The sequence below is a fragment of the Malania oleifera genome, chromosome 10 (assembly GCF_029873635.1).
Source record: "Malania oleifera isolate guangnan ecotype guangnan chromosome 10, ASM2987363v1, whole genome shotgun sequence".
Classification (NCBI taxonomy): Eukaryota; Viridiplantae; Streptophyta; class Magnoliopsida; order Santalales; family Ximeniaceae; genus Malania; species Malania oleifera.
The window spans coordinates 41,399,384-41,416,603 of record NC_080426.1 but is presented as its reverse complement, the minus strand read 5'-3'; the positions used below and the strand labels follow the sequence as shown (position 1 = coordinate 41,416,603).

Here is a 17,220-nt window from a genome sequence, read left to right as displayed (position 1 = left end):
TCTTGGTACCCATACAAGCTGCCTTCCAACGAGCATAAACCTTAGTACTCTCAACTCTGTAAAAATTCGGAGACAAGATATCATCCATCTCCCCCACAACTGCTCCCAGTTTTTTTACATCTCGCCGCCCAATTTTTTGAACTCTCTTCTAAGCTAGTTACATTTTTAATACCATGGTCTAAATCTGAATTATTAATATTGTACATATGTTCTAGAGAAAATAAGCCGGATTCCAAATTTGGAGTGCTGGAAACTGGGCGTGAAGTCTAACATCCTCCTTCCACTACTCATTTCCTGATCTCTAAGGACTGAAATCTGGTCCTTCCCATTCTTGAAATTCGGCACCAACTTATCTTATTCCCCATTTTCCCCCTCCAGCATCCTGACCTCACCACTTACCTTCTGTATGGAACCTATGGAATGAGGATCTCCATCAGACTCCTCAATAAGGCCCAACTCAAATTTACCTAACCCTTGGGCTTGCTCAAGTGAATGGCCCAGTCTATATAAAAGAAATAGCCTTCTTTTCAATTAGTTGGACTAGGTCCAAAACCAAAACCATACCTCCCAGCCCCCATTTCTCTCCACATCCTCCCCCATGAATGCAGCCCTAGCAACCTCTAAGACAAGTGTATCCCTTGTCGTAACCCTCTTCCTTCTCAAGAAATTCTTACTTGTTAGCAACGGTTGTTGTCTTCAAAAGTCCATTGTTCTTCAAGCCTTCTTCTCAGAAAGTTCCGACTAGTTAGCAGTGATTGTTGCCTTCAAAAGCCCAGCCTTGTTCGTCTGAACCACATCACCACACCTACAGCACCCCTCTTCCCTTTCGGCCACCACACCTTGATCTCCAGAGAGAGCTTGAAAGTCGCAACCCTTGTCTACACCTATATTTCCTTCCATCAGAACCTGCCTCATGATCTGAAGCGTGGATGAACATCTGCAACTACACCACCCAAATCTTTTCCTACTCCTTTGCTAGCTCGCAAAAAACACTCGGCAAAGCTTCGCCATCTGTCACCCTTTTCGCCACCAAGAATGAACATTGAACATCTCTTATCATGGTATTAATAAAGGCTGCTACATTCCATAACGGTCGTTACATAACGAGAAATGAGGCCTCCGATACTATTACAGGCCGCTAATGCGGTGAGCAAAAAATTCACAGCCATAACGGCCCGTAACGATCGTTACACTGACGTTACAGCCTGTAACGACCTTTATACTATTGGTCTAACAAGGCTTAATCTCGTTTTGATAATGACAAACTAAGAAATCTAATTGTGCTTTCAAGTGAGGTTTCAGGCATTACATTTTTACAACCACAATGGTTTACATTTAAATTCAAAAGCCATGAAGAAAACAAGTTAAATGAAGATTGGTCAAAGCTTGGATGAAGTTAAAGCTTTATTACATGAATACTTAGGGTTTATTTCTTTTTAAATGTATTAAAAGTCTCATGCAAGTGCTTTTCAATTTTAAGTTTGTTTATGAAGCTCTTAGGATTTAAGTATTGGACTTAGAGACCTGTTTAACAACTTGGAAAATATCTTTACAAAGTCCAAATGTCTTTTCAAAAGAATACAAATAAGTTTTGGAATTAAAAATATGAAAAACACTGAATTAAAGAGTGTTCAGGCTTGAGGAGTATGCTCAGTCGACTGAATGGCTACCGCCAGTGTTAAAAGATCAGACAGTGTTGGTTCAAGCGACTGAAAAGCTACTGCCTGTTTAGCGTATGTTTTTTAATTGGTTTAGGCGACTGAACTCCTAGTTAAGGCGACTGAAGTTCGCGATATAAGTTGCTAACAGCTCGATTTCTTTCCTATTTTTGCAAGATATGGTTTCCAAAACTTGGGCAAACGGTAAGATTTCTACCCTTGCCATATAAAGCTACTTATAAACGTATTAGGGTAAGAACATAGCTTGCATATACCTTGATTTCTTCTTGAAAAAGCTGTTGTGCGCAATCATCTTCTCTAAACTGATTTCTGGTTTTTTTACTCTTGATTTTCCCATCTTTCAAACTAGAAAACCCTAGATTATTTGCTGAGCTTCGTAGCAAATTTATCGTTGAGAGTTTATAGTGATTTGATATTATACAAATTCGCTCTTTTGAGAGAGTACTCTGCTCGTACGAAAATCTACCGTTATTTGTTTTGCAACTTGACGATTCGGGGATAGAATCATTGCCTAGCAAGAGGGGTGTTCTTGCTAGAGAGGGGTCTCCACCTACTGAATGGAGAGAGGGAACTCCACCTATTGAACGAAGAGAGTAAGGAAAATCCTCACAGCGAGTTGCTTGAGGCAAGGATGTAGGCAGGCCGCCGAACCTTGTAAAAAATCTGGGTGTTCCTCTTTCCCTTAATCTCTTTAATTTTCTGCAATTTTAAATTGATTATTAACTGCTGTGTATGAATTAAAATTGATTGAGACATTGTTGAATGCTGAGATTGACTTGAGGATACTTTGAATGCTTAGATCGATTTGTGGATGTTTTGAATGAATTAACTTTCCGTCGTGAATCAAATGCTGCTGAAATTGTGAATTAATTGTTAAATACAAGAAGGGTATTTGAGTGTTAAATTGTTGGAATTGTTTGATATTGAAATAGTCATTGCCTAAACATAAGATCAATATTTGTATATCTTGTCACCTATTGAAATCTGTTAAGCCTTGTGTTTTAATTAAATATTTATTTAGGATTGTTCATTGGTGTAGCCGTTCGCTGATTAGATATTGGTGGTGATTGAGATTATTTAAAGGGGACGTGATAAATAAATATTAAAATAAATCAAGCTTCTGCGCACTAAAATTTAAAATACCCAATTCACCCCCCTCTTGGGACTACACCATCACTTTCATACACCATGTTACGACTGCCGACGCCTTATCTCCTTGAATCTGCTTCATTTTTTGTGGTTCTCTTCGCGTGTTGCTGCTTCTTCCCCTCTCGTCTCCTTCGTCCAGCTTAGATCTACCGATCTGAAGCTTCAAAAACTCCAAAATCATCTTCGATTTGTTGTTTGAAGCTGTGCTCCGCAGATTGACTGAGTCAGGCCTTCAATCTGTGGAGATTTTCACAATTTCTTGGCAAAATTGCGGTCATTTGGGAAAGTTTGGAGTAGCTTCTAACAAGAAATCGAGAAATCAAGAAGAAATTTGAGGATTTGGAGGCTTGCAGCTGAAACTCACTGCATTAGTAGGTTCGGCCACTGTCGGGACTCTTCCACGCTACAGTCTTCCTTCTTATTTTTAATTATCTCTTTTAATTTGAAGCACCTGAGGCTACTCCAGCACTACTACAGTGCAACACTGCTAGTAGCCTACTAAATTACTAATTTATTTTATTTTATACATTTAAGTTTATACTTAGTACTTAACTACTTTTATTTTATTTTATGTATGTAAAATTGTAAATAATTAATTATATAGGTAAAATTTATTAATTAATATAACAAATTAGCATAAAGTATAGAATCTATAGATCTACATATTCATTATTTAATATTAGATTTAGACTGTAAGGCTGCACTTAGTTTGTAATTACTAAATTACTAATTACATCTTCTGATTTTTATATTTTTTTTATGTGTAACAACTAACAATGTAGGTAATTAATTATATAAGTAAAAAATTATTAATTAATATAAAAATTTCTGCAAATTATAAATCAACATATTTATTTTTTTAAATACCTTGACAATTAATAATTTAATATTGGATCTACAATTTATAATATATTTTAATTTCTACATAATTAGTCAAGTGACTCAAATACACTACCTGTTAATTAATTAAATTGTAAGATCTACAATTCTACATTTATTTTGTTAAATTGTAAATTACTAAATTGTAATATAAATAATTGTATTATATATGTATAAATCAACTAAAATTTATATAATTAAGTAATTAGTTAATAACTTAATACTTAATAATTAGCAAATTAAAGTCTTAAATTTAATCCATCATTTATGTTATATTGGTATGTAATTAGATAATTACGTACCATTTTATATTGTAAATTTGTAATATTATAATCATGTATTCAACTATTGATACCAATCATTTTTCAAATTCATTTATGTGTATATTGAGTATTGACTCATTTTTAGTAATTTTATGTCTCTAATTAATTGATTCTTCATTTTGATTACATTTCTATTTTTTTACCCATTAAAGTAGTGCAAACTATTAAAAAAATGTAATTTTTTTTTTGTAAACAGCACACTAAAATTAATATGAAAATCATAATGCCTATTAAAAAGCATTTGTAGGCTGAATAAAAGCAATCAAAATCCATTAAAAATCATGTATTAATGGATTTCGTGCTTATTCTTCAATTTTGGCATGATTGTGCATGCGTGAAAAAAACTCACGACCATTACGCCCACTTCCTGTTATGTAACACCTGCATCTCGCGCATCCCGCAATACTCGTGACCATTACATGATGTTACCCGTGACCGCGATTTAAAACCATGCTTTTGATGATTTGATCAAGGCATCGTTACCCTATTATTTGCCCTAGTTGTGGATACAACAACAAACCAAGCCAACTAGGTGGGGTTGGCTAGATGAATCCTTTTCTACCAATTTACATGATCTTGGGCAATTTCCTGCAACAAATTGAGGGCTGTTAAATCCTCGCTCATGGTCTCTTTCTATCTTCTATACTGCCACAAGCAATAACTAGCTCACTTTTATTTGGCCTACGTTGCAAATGTCCAAACTATCTCAATTGCCATCTCTTATCTTGTCTTCTACAGGTGCTATGCCTAACTTACCGTAAATATGTCCATTCCTTAATTATATTTCAAAGTTAAAACACTCATCCACCTTAGCATTCTTATTCAACAGCTTTTACTTTTTGGATTGCTGTTTCTTAGTTGCCCAAACTTCACATAGCTGGTTATAGCCATCCTATAAAACTTCCTTTTTAATTTGAAGGGTATTCTACAATCACACAACATGTCCAAATCACTCCTCCATTTTACCCAACTTTAACTCTTTGTAATACATCTTCTTCAATTTCTGCTTCAACTTGCATAATAAATCCAAGGTATCATAATCTACTAGTGCTATTAATTTTTTAACCATCAAGTTTAATATTTTTTTTAATATTCCTCCTAGCATGACTGAAATTCTATCTAATTTCTACTTATCCTAAAAACCTCTATATTCTAAAGCTTCTCTTTATAATTATAACTTAGATTCTACGTCAATTACTACCATTTAAAGATAGCCTAAGCTGATATGGGTTCAAAAGTATGAAAGGTAAGGTTTACGGTATGCTAGCCATGTTTGAGTTTGGGTGTATAGTTATGCAAGGGGAGGTATTAGCACTCCAAAGACACCTGTTACACAAAAGTAGCCTTTTTAACCATGCTTGATGTATCATCACCAAATCAAATCGATAGTGCTTAATATTATTGAGTCTCCCTACATCCTTCCACAGATAGTCTAATCGGGTATACACAAATCATCGTACATCAGAAGACCTCAAGAGAATACCAACTCCCTCTTATATCCATCATAAACTGAATCATGTTCTTCCAGTCCACAAACAATCAAAGATTCAAAAAGGAACTAAAAGAATAAAAGATCAGTGTTTACGTGTATATGTTGAGTTACTCTTCATTTAAAATGTTGAGGCACCTTGCTTTTTCACAAAAGTCCGATTAGACACACAAGGATTCTCCCACCTCAAGCAACCTTAGGAGAGCGCTTGCATGCCCTCTTTAGAGTGTCCGTTAGCAGATTCATTTCACATTATACTTCCAGAATGATCATGAAAGAAAATATTTAGCAAGCAAAAATAGCATATCTAAAACAATTTAGATGTAGAGACCCTAACCACTAACTACCACAAATTAAATAAACATGAAAATAGCATACATCTCTAATAATTTTTGAAGGTTTTCCTTTTCTTTCTTTTTTTCCTTGAAAATTTCATAATTTTTTAAGGGTTTTATTTTAGAATTTTTACAAATTTTTGGCTTTGGCATAATAACAGCAACAAGAACAACGTAAACAGTTTTTTTGGATTTTTTGAATAATAATGATGACATTAAAAAGGTATTTTTGGATTTTTTTCAAAAAATAATAACATAAATAATACAATAATAATATTAACAACAACAACAACAACAATAAAAGGTAAGACAATAATAATATTACTATTATTATTATTATTTATTAACAAAGAAATTTCATTAGACAGAGCAGAATGTACAAGAAGAAAAAAACACAAAAAGGAAAACAAGGAGAATAAAATCCTCCCTCTACATCAAAAGTAAATAATTACAGGTTTCCCATTCTAGGCCCCAAAACCAAAATCAATAAAAAAGAGCCAACCAATTCCGCTGCATGTCTTCCAAAAAGATGTGGCGGAAAAAACCATTTGCTAACACCCATAGAGATGAAAGATAAGTCACACTACTCCAAAGCAAATTAGTCATTCCTTTGATAATTCTAGCATTCCTTTGCATCCAAACACACCAAATTATAGCTATAATGGCGCATCGCCATAAAGCTCTCCTACTCTTTCCTTTACCAAAGCCTCTAAAAGTGATGGAGCAAAATGTCTTCAATGTGGACAGACACCCAGTTCTCACCAAATATACCAAATTATTTTGTTAGAGGTTATATTTGTCTTTTAGTAGTATTATTATTGAGTGTGTTAGCATGTTAATTAGTGAAAGTTAGTAAGGGTATTATTGTCATTAGAACATATTTAAATTTGTTTTATAAATAGAGGGAGAGGCCTATCTTCAAGTTAGGTCATTCATTTTAATCAAATCTTAACATGATATCAGAGCATGATCCTATCTAAACCCTATTTCCCTTAGCCGTTGCCGGAAAACACCAATCCCGTTGCTGTTCTTCCTTAATCCACCTCCATCCCATACTAAATCACAAAACCAACCATATACCTATAATCAGATCCCCCCCGACGACCCACCCCACAAAACACCATTGCCGAAGGGCACTCCATGCACCCCCACACACCGGCCTAATGCCAGCAAGGCTGACCCCGTGCGCCGGCACGTGAGTGAAGTTCTGGCCTCTTTTTTCTTTTCTTTTTTCTTTTGCCAAGCTCTGATTCCTTCTTTAGACTACATTATCAAGCTGCTAGGCTAGTTTTTGCTACAAAATTCAACATTTTTCAACCATGCACTCACAGTATTTCGTTAATTTCTATTCAGGGTTTGTGAAGGCTTTCTTGTGAGTTTTTTACAGCTGTGGCAGTGCTATATCCATCGGTGAGTTGTTCACCTCATCCGTGGTTGCGTCAGTGCCTCACATGGTTTGTGATTGTTCTGATTATTGATTGTTCTTCTTGTTTTTGGTGTGGTTGCTAATTTTTGAATGTTGTGGCAGTGCTATATCCGTCGGTGAGTTGTTCACCTCATCCGTGGTTGTGTCAGTGCTTCACATAGTTTGTGATTGTCCCGATTAGTTTTGATTGTTCTTCCTGTTTCTGGTGTGATTGCTGATTTGTGAGTGCTGGAATGGAATCTATGAATCCCAAAAATATAAATAACAACTCAAAAGTTGGATGGAAAATAACTATTTTCAATGGTCTAAAGCTGTTCGGATTTATTTAGCAGGATTAGAGAAATCTGACCAATTACTCCAATTTGATTCTTCTGATGAGAAGAGAAAAGATGTGTGGGTTCAAGAAGATGTCTTGATTGTTTCCCTTTTATGGAATTTGATGGAGCCACAGATTGCATGGATGTGTATGCATCTAGATTTGTGCAAGGAGATTTGGGATTATGAAAAACTTCTATACTCCAGTAACATTACGCGTATATATGATTTATCCGAGTACTTTCAGTTACAACAAGGAGATAGGAGCATTGCAGATTATTTGGGAGAGATGAAGCGTATTCATGAGGAGCTTAACGTCGTGCAACCTATAACTGCCAACGTTCATGAGATGCAAAAGCAGATGGAGCAGATAACAGTTCTTCGTGTTCTAGCAAGCTTGAGACCTAAGTTTAAGGCAGTTCAATCCAGATACTCAGTAGTGCCGAGCTGCCATCATTTGCTGATGTTTATTCTCGTGTCCTTTGTGCTTCATTTAGCACTCATTCTCCTGGTCTTGCATCTGGCTCTGAGAAGACAGCCTTTACTACACAAAGTGATTCTAGTTCTCTACTAAACAACTGCAAAAGTTATCGCGGTGGTTCGAGTAGCCGTAATGGTAGATATGGACGGGACTGAGGTACTCCTCGCAAGTGCACTAATTATGGATGGAATAATCATACTATTGAGCAATATTGGGATCTTCACGGCAAACCTTCACATGCTGCCAATGCAGCCACCACCAACTCCTCACCATTGGGGTCGAGTGGGGGACAACGTACTATCTCTATGTCAAATGAAGAGTATTCCAAGTTCCAGCAGTATCAAGAATCACAAAAAGCTTCTCTTCCCATTGCATCTCTTGCCCAAACAGGTAATCACACAATATGCCTATCATCCAGTACTCCTAGTCCTAGTCCTTAGGTCATAGACTCCGCTGCCACTGATCATATCACAGGTATACTTAGCTTTTTCTCCTCTCTTCAATATCCTGCAAATTTACCTTGTTTTACTCTGGCTGATGGATCCACTACTGCAGTCAAGGGAATTGGGACTATAAATCCCACTTCTTCTATTTCTCTTCCTTCAATTTTATATATTCCCAAATATCCTTTCAATATTATGTCCGTTAGTAGGATTACAAAATCCATGAATTGTTCAATGTCATTCTTCCCTGATCTGTGATTATTCAGGATTTGAAGGCGAGGAAGATGATTGGCGGAGGGCGTGAAGCTGGTGGATTCTATCACTTTGAGCTACTATCACCTTCTACTGCCTGCACTACTTCTGCCACACCTTTCCAAATTCATTGTCGCCTGGGTCATTTTCATTGGAAAAGTTAAAATGTCTTGCTCCTAGTTTGAGTCTTGTGTCTAGTTTCAATTGTGAGTTGTCAGTTGGGAAAGCACCATCGTGTTTCTTTCGCTTCCCGAGTCAATAAACGGACAACAAGCCCTCTTATGTTAGTTCATTCAAATGTCTGGGATCCTAGTAGGGTCATGTCCAAGTTGGGTTTCCAGTACTTTGTAACCTTTGTGGATGATTATTCAAGAATGACTTCGTTATATTTAATAAAAGATTGGTTTGAGTTATTTAATGTATTTTGTGCCTTTTGTTCTGTAATAAAAACTCAATTTGGTCTGCCAATTCAAATACTTCAAAGTGATAATGCTAAAGATTTTTTTTTAGTGTACAATTCACTACTTATATGATTCAGTTTGATAATGTTCATCAATCATCCTGTGCTCAAACTCCTCAACAAAATGTGGCTATAGAGAGGAAAAATAGACATCTTCTTGAAATCACTCGCACCTTACTTTATCAAATGCATGTATCTAAAGTGTTTTGGAGTGATGATGTACTTACTGCTTGTTATTTGACCAACGGAATGCCATCCTCTGTTCTTAGTAGTAAAATTCCCCACTCCATTGTTTTTCCTAATTCACCTTTATTTTCTCTTCCTCCTCATATATTTGGGTGTGTCCTTTATTCATCAACTAACTCCTGGGGTGGATAAGTTGGATCCTCGTGCTATAAAATGTGTCTTTTTGGGCTACTCATATACTCAAATGGGATATCATTTGTTTTAGCCCTGTGCTATATCGCTTCTTTGTTTATGCCGATGTTACCATCTTTGAGTCTAAACCTTACTACACCCAGTCACTAAGTGCTTCTGAGCTTAATGAGCCTCTTCCTTTGCCTAATCTTCTAGATTCTACATTGTTGTCCTTGCCCAACCAACCATCTGAGACTCCATGTAGTTTGAGTCCTTCTCATCACCTTGACCATCCTAATTTGCAAGTGTATTAACAACAATGGCTCCAAGGAAAAGAGTCCCTTCTAGCTTCTACTACCATGACTTTGGTTTCCTCGTCTGATGATCATACTTCCCATGATGTTGATCCTCCTATTGCTGTTCACAAAGGTAAATGCACATGTACTCAACACCCCATTACAACCATGTTTCCTATGACTCCTTATCACCCTCCCATTATTGTTTTGTCACTGCTCTATCATCCACTACCCTTCCTGAATCTGTTTCGGAAGCCTTAGCCCATTTAGGGTGGAGGGATGATATGGTTGAAGAGATTAATTCTTTACATAGCAATGGTACTTGGGACTTGGTACCTCTTCCTCCTGACAAGTCTGTGGTTGGTTGTCACTGGATTTACACTGTGAAAGTCAACCCTAATGGTTTTGTGGCTCGTCTAAGGCACATCTTGTTTCTAAGGGATACACTCACGTCATGTTGGTTGTCACTGGGTTTACACTATGAAAGTCATCCCTAATGGTTTTGTGGCTCGTCTAAAGGCACATCTTGTTGCTAAAGGATACACTCAGGTGTATGGTCTAGATTATTCTGATACTTTTTCTCCGATTGCAAAACTTACATCAGTATGCTTGTTCATCTCCTTAGCTACTACTTGTAATTGGCCTTTACATCAGTTAGATGTGAAAAATGCCTTCTTGGATGGTGACCTTGAGGAGGAGGTCTATATGGAGCAACCACTAGGTGGTTTGTTGCTCAGGGGAGTCAAGCTTAGTGCGATGGCTCAAGAAGGCTTCATATGGTTTAAAACAATCTCCCAGAGTATGGTTTGGTCATTTCAATGTTGTAGTACTTGAGTTTGGTCTTCGACGGTGTGTTGTGGATCGTTCCGTGTTTTATCATCATACTTGATCGGGTAGATTCTTTCTTGTTGTTTATGTGGATGATATTGTTATTACAGGTGATGATGATAAAGGTATTCAAAGTTTCAAACTTTTTCTACAAACTAAGTTTCAGACCAAAGGATTGGCATCGTTGAAAGGCTTCTTAGGTATAGAAGAATCTAAATCTCATATCGGAACTGTTGTGTCACATAGGAAGTAGGTTCTTGATCTGTTGGATGAAACTGGCTTGTTGGGATCTAAACCAGTTGATACACACATGGATCCAAACAGCAAGTTAATGTCGAATAAGGATGATTTGATACCTAATCTTGGACAATACCGGAGACTTGTTGGAAAGTTGAATTATCTTACAGTTACTCAGTCGGATATATCTTTTGAGTGTTGTAAGTCAAAATCCAGATTCTCAAAGGACAAGTTGTTGGGACGTAGTAATTCACATCATGAGATATATCAAAGGTGCACCTAGGAGAGGTCTTTTATATCGTGATCAGGGTCACACTTATAAACATGGATATATAGATGCAGATTGGGCTGGATCGCCTTCCAATCGGAGATCAACCATCGAGTATTGTATCTTGGTTGTTGGTAATTCGGTTTCTTGGAAAAGTAAGAAACAAACTGTGCTAGCTGGGTCAAGTGTTGATTTAGAATATAGAGCTATGGCTCACACTACCTGTGAACTTGTCTGGTTGAAGAACATGTTGGATGAATTGGGTTTTCCGCATTCTCAACCTATGAAGTTGATGTGTGATAATCAAGTTGCTCTTCATATTGCCACCAACCTGGTCTTTTATGAGTGGATGAAGCACATTGAAGTTGATTGTCACTTTGTTCAAGAGAAACTTGTGCAGATTTGTTTACCAAAGCGTTGGGGGGTGCTCGTGTTAAATTCATTTGTAATAAGCTAGGGGCTTATGACATTTACACTCCAGCTTGAGGGGGAGTGTTAGAGGTTATATATGTCTTTTAGTATTATTATTATTGCGTGTGTTAGTATGTTAATTAGTAAGAGTTAGTAAGGGTATTATTGTCATTATAATGTATTTAAATTTGTATTATAAATAGAGGGAGAGACTTATCTTCGAGTTAGGTCATTCATTTTAATCAAATCTTAACAAATTTATTCCAAATGACCAACGTGTAAGGACAATGAAGAAACAAATCTGCACAAGTATCTCCACTCCTCTAGCAAAGGACGCAAATATCCGGAGATAGGGCTTTATAGGGTCTTCTCTTCTAAAGCAAATCATTGGTATTATTATTATTATTATACAAAGAAGGGGAAAGATGCACTATTCACTTTCTTCTTCCTTTCCCTATCCTAATACGAACTCTCACACACAATTACAAACATGGGCATAGAGAGAGAGCGAGAGCAAGAAATAATGCATGGGACCTCACCTAAGCGCCAAATTTATTTTATTCATCATTTTTTTATTTTTTGAAAAAAAAAAATTAATTCTTGTATTTGAAAGAACATCTTAATTCATGCACTAAACAGATAGTGAAAATTTCAAAATTAATTATTGGTGGCTAAAAAAAATAAAGAAGAAGCCCCCTAAATAAATAGGAAAATTCACAATTTCATGCAACAAACCCCGAACTGCCTCCTATGCCATTTTAAAGCACTAGAGGGTAAAAAAGAAGAAAAATGTCAAAAATCAAGGAGAAAAATGAGATAGGGAGAAAACTCATGTTTCTAATGAACTGCCCTTGATAAAATACAACATTTGCAAATATATTCCACACACCAAAAGTAAAAGAACATTGCAAGAAACCAGGAAATGATGTAAGCCGACTCTGAATTGTTAAAGCATAAAGTAAAAATCATTTGCAAATAGTGGCCTCATAAGGCCTTACACTAGGCAACAAATTGCTTGTGCTAACCCTATAAGGCTATAACACATCAACAAAATAACTGTCTTAATCTTAGATGGAACATTGACCTTTCAAATACAATGACTATGAGGAAAAAACACAATAGATCCAATCAAATGGTCAAAGAAAGATCTACAAGGAAAAAAAAATTCCCAAGGAATCTAAATCCCACACCCAAACACCCCTCCTATTGGAAGGGTGACAAGCCTCCAACAAAGAAAACAAAGACGAGAGCTCCTGCACCTCCATATCATTTAAATTTCCTAGGAAAGTGGAAATCCCAAGAGATAGTGTTACCATTTAATAAATAAAAAAAATGAAATGATAAGCATTATGAATCACGAAAATTGGAAAGACAAAAGAAATGAGAAAAAGAAATAGATAAAGTAACCATCATCCAATTTATATTTACTAAAAGGAACAAATGAAAAGGTATATCTATGAAATAAATCTCCAAGGGCTCTAAGAAAAGCATCAAATGCCCACACTTGCATCCCAACTATTCACTTGCAAGTCAAATTTACTTTTATTAACTTTGCGCCAAATAGAGTTCACCTCTAAAAAAAATTGCCATAGCCATTTACCCATGAAAGTCACGTGAACAAATATTCATTTCCAAAGATAGACAAGTCATAAAGATGGATAGAGAGAGATAAGCTTGAATGAGACTAATATGAACACCTAAATAAAATGAGAAACCCTTCCACCCATCCAATTGTTGCTTAGGCGCCTTAGCCACTGGAGGATCCCAAAAGGCTAAAGACCAAGGATTACCGCTCAAATGAACTCCAAGTAAGTCAATGTTAGAAACCATTGTGCTTCAGGCCACAATTAAGCCATTTTTATTTTCTCTTTCCTTCTATTTTTTAAAAGGGCTGCTCTAGTAGGCTAAATATTTTTGGAAAATTGTATGCTCGCAAGCTATCACTCCATAGACTTAATTGAAACTTGATAACTAGAATCAATTTCCCCAAGCACCGTAAGCAACTTTAGAGTGGCATCACATAGTTAATGGTGATATCTTCCCCTTCAAGACATACTAAAATTTTACTTTGCAAGACATAAATCAATTCAATAAGCCAATTATAGGGCCTGAAAATTAGATTGTTTAATCCCTATAGTTAGCTGGCATTCCTTGTATAAACACCTTGTTCAATGATGAAATCACAGAAACATATATGCCTTTATCCATGAACTAAAATAATTTCGTAATTAGCACAAAGAAAAACAACTATGCAACTAAATGTTTTAACCAATATAAAAATGTGACAAAAGGAATTTTATAAGTCTTGTATAAATACCTTGTTCAATAATAATATCAAGCACTAAAGATAGAGGTATATGCTTCTCAACCGTTGTAACTCCCCAAAAAGGTATAAATGAAGGTCTTGACACCTTCAGAAAAATAAAACAATCAGCACCATGACACCCGTTTTGCTTTATATCCCAAAAGGAGAATAGCGGAAAAATATACCTTGTAAACGACTTCATTGGGTGTAACATACAGCTTCCGTGAACAGATATCTTTCTGAAGCACATATCTTCTAAAAGGAAGATATAGCAACATAATGACTCCTATTCCCCAAGCTAAAACAAGCAACAGTGATATAGAAACCCATATAACAGTGTCATACTGAATGTGCTTTTCTGCAAGTTCTTCAAAGGAGGCCATATATAGTATTCGACCAGAAGTATCTGCCTCCTCATCTTCATCTTGCTCAGATATTGGATCATCAAGTAGCTGATCCTTTGATGAACCAACATTGGCTAGACCATCCACATGGCCCATCAACATTTTGTTGAGCTAAACTAGTGATAAAAATAAAATAAGACGTCAACATGAAGCCTGGATTTTGAAGCCAAAAAGAAGAAATATAATCCAACTCAAATACTAATAAATGAACTCTTCTATTCTTAGTATTAACAAACAAATTTTCCAATAATCCAAATTTTACCAAGGCCCTGGCCAGTAGCAGGGAAAACTGAACAAAAGAAACAAGCATCTAAGATTTTCGACTGAACTATTTTTACTATTTTTTTGTCAATAATAATAATAATAATAATAATAACTATGTTGGGTTAAAGTTGATCCAAAGGGCAATTTGTTAAGAAAATAATAATAGTAATAATTATTATTACTAAAAAGTGAGTTATACCCCATGCCCCATATTTTCATTGTATGGAAAACAACGTCTAAAAACACAGAAAACATCTTAAAATCACTCGCTTAGTACCTGTACCTCTTAGGTGTATTTTTGTTTATGTTAAATAGATTTATGGAAAAACTTAACCAAGCATGAAATTTTTGTGTATTCTTTGTATCTAGCATTAGCGGATGCATAAAACTATATTCAAAACCTTAACCAAAAGTGTTTCCTCCACTTTCTCAGCAACCAAAAGAACATGAAAATTTTCCCACTTTCAAAAATGTGTTTCCTTCCTGTTTCCCTCTCCTTTCTTTTTCTCAAACAAAATCCTTCATCCAAACGGATCCAAACGTGTTGAACTGTTTTGAAGGGAAGTGATCCACCTCTGTGAAAACTCACCCCGTTTTTACATTCGTTTCCCCCTCTAATACATCTCTCTCTTTTTCACGTGTGTGTGTATGTAGGCACGTCAACTCTTCTCTAAAAATTCAAAAAACGAATATTTCTCCATTTTTTATGGGCATTTTTTTGGCATTTAAATTTAAAAAAAAAAAGGTATTGCACGGCTAATTTATTCTCCCTCCAAATCTCCCCACTTTAGAGAGATTCGAGTATTTTTCTCCTTCTTTTCTCTACAATGCAATACAAACAATTTGTTTTGAGAGAAAAGGTGTCCTTTCTTTTCTTTTCTCTCCAAATCATTCAATCCAAACAAAGTGTACAAGCACAAATTTAACGGCAGCTGCGTAGCAAAGCACGTTCAATTTTCAGCGTAAATGAATGAACTTACAATATAACACTTTATTCAAATGCCATAATAAGATAAAAAGAGATCAAGATCAAAACAGGCGAATGCAATTTTAACCTGATAATTGCGCTGGATTATTGAAACGCCAGAACTTGCGTTACAGATTACAAATCGTTAGGGTTAGAAGGTGGGAATTTGGGGGTTTTGAGTGAGAGAAGTAATCTTCGCGCTGCTGTTTGGCCCTCCTGATCAGCTGACTTATAATTCGGCACCAAACGTTCAATATGCTTACGAGTTCGCAGACTTTTTTCTTTTCGAGTAATGCTAGACAACACACACGGGCTGTTCTGCTTTACCGGTTACGGGCAAATTTTAGAAATGAATCCAAGGCGTTCGGATCCTTTTAACCCGAGGGAGCTGGGTTAGCGGTATTTCTCGGCGTTTGTTTTTTTTTTTTTTTTGGTAACACTCGAACACAAATGATACAAGCGATGATAATAATTTCACATATGTTGGAAATTTTGAATAGGTATAAGCACCTTCCATGTGAAATGGCGAAAGACTTCTCTCATTCACTGTAGATGGTAATATTTTTAAGATGCTTTTCATATCAAATATAGTAGCTTTAATCAAATTCTAATAAAATTATTTATTTTAATGCATTAGACTTCATGATTTTATCCTATAAAAATGATCTTATGTACTTGAAATTTAAATCATCCCTTAGATGTCAAAGATATTTCGATTACACATCTAATGTGAAATCTATATAAGAGAGGTTTAAACTTCAATTATATGAGTCGTCTTTTATAAGACAAAATTATGAGATTTAATGAGTTAGAGTGAATAATACCTTATACAAGTTAAATCAAAACTGTTGCATTTGACTCAAGTTATGTAATCAAAGAAATAAGACATTAACCGCAATATGTGGATTTCCTATATCCTTTCGAATTGCAACAGACAACCTAACTTTGATACTAGCCTAAGCCCCTTGCATTTATGGACAATGAATTTAGATGCATTTAGGTGAAGCATGGTGACAAATAAGGGTTCAATTTCTCTTGTTATGATAAAAAAAATTGATAAATTATTGAATGTCAAGGGTGATTATAAAATTGAGATAGCATAATATGTTCATTTCTTATGGTACTATATTAATAAGCAAACCTGAGCTCTTACTGTGATCCCAATATGAAAGACAAACCTAAAGCTTTCTATCAAGAAGAAAGTAAAGACGACATTAAATCCTTTTTAACCTTTTAATAGTTAAATAATACTTGAAAGTCACTGCTCCCCCACCCACAAGCCTTAACACTTCTATATCTACCATTCATTTGCCACTTTTTTAAAGTCACCAACCTTTACCCCTTCACTGTGCAATCCACGTCAAACAACTCATCCCTTTACCTTTTTTGCCCTTGCTTACGCTGCCATTAATCACCTCCCTTTGTTTTCACACAAGCATTATAATTGTCTATAAAGCCATTATATTTGTAATTTGAATAGGCAAAAAAATATTAATTTTTATGACACCTCAATAGTATACCTTCAATTATTAAAACTCTCTTTACTTTATAGTTAAAAACAAAAATGACTATAATTGAGTTCAAATTGAGTTTCGTTTAGATTTTAGAACTTTTATTGTATGTCAGATGCGAGTGTCTCTAACCAACCTTGT

At 35.6% G+C, this 17,220-nt stretch overlaps 1 protein-coding gene across 2 annotated transcripts in view; it reads right to left on the bottom strand.

Moving 5' to 3' along the window:
• Nucleotides 1-16,038, bottom strand: part of LOC131166170 (uncharacterized) — a 31,003-nt gene extending 14,965 nt beyond the window's left edge. The window contains exons 1-3 of one of the 2 annotated variants that reach the window (XM_058124486.1): nucleotides 15,657-16,038; nucleotides 14,119-14,453; nucleotides 13,946-14,039 (exon numbers count right to left, since the gene is read on the bottom strand). In XM_058124486.1, coding sequence (XP_057980469.1) covers nucleotides 13,946-14,039; nucleotides 14,119-14,439 — 415 coding nt within the window. In that variant the 5' untranslated portion in view covers nucleotides 14,440-14,453; nucleotides 15,657-16,038. The remainder of the gene's footprint in view (nucleotides 1-13,945; nucleotides 14,040-14,118; nucleotides 14,454-15,656) is intronic. The other variant, XM_058124485.1, reaches the window with a different exon arrangement.
• Nucleotides 16,039-17,220: the final 1,182 nt, after the last annotated feature.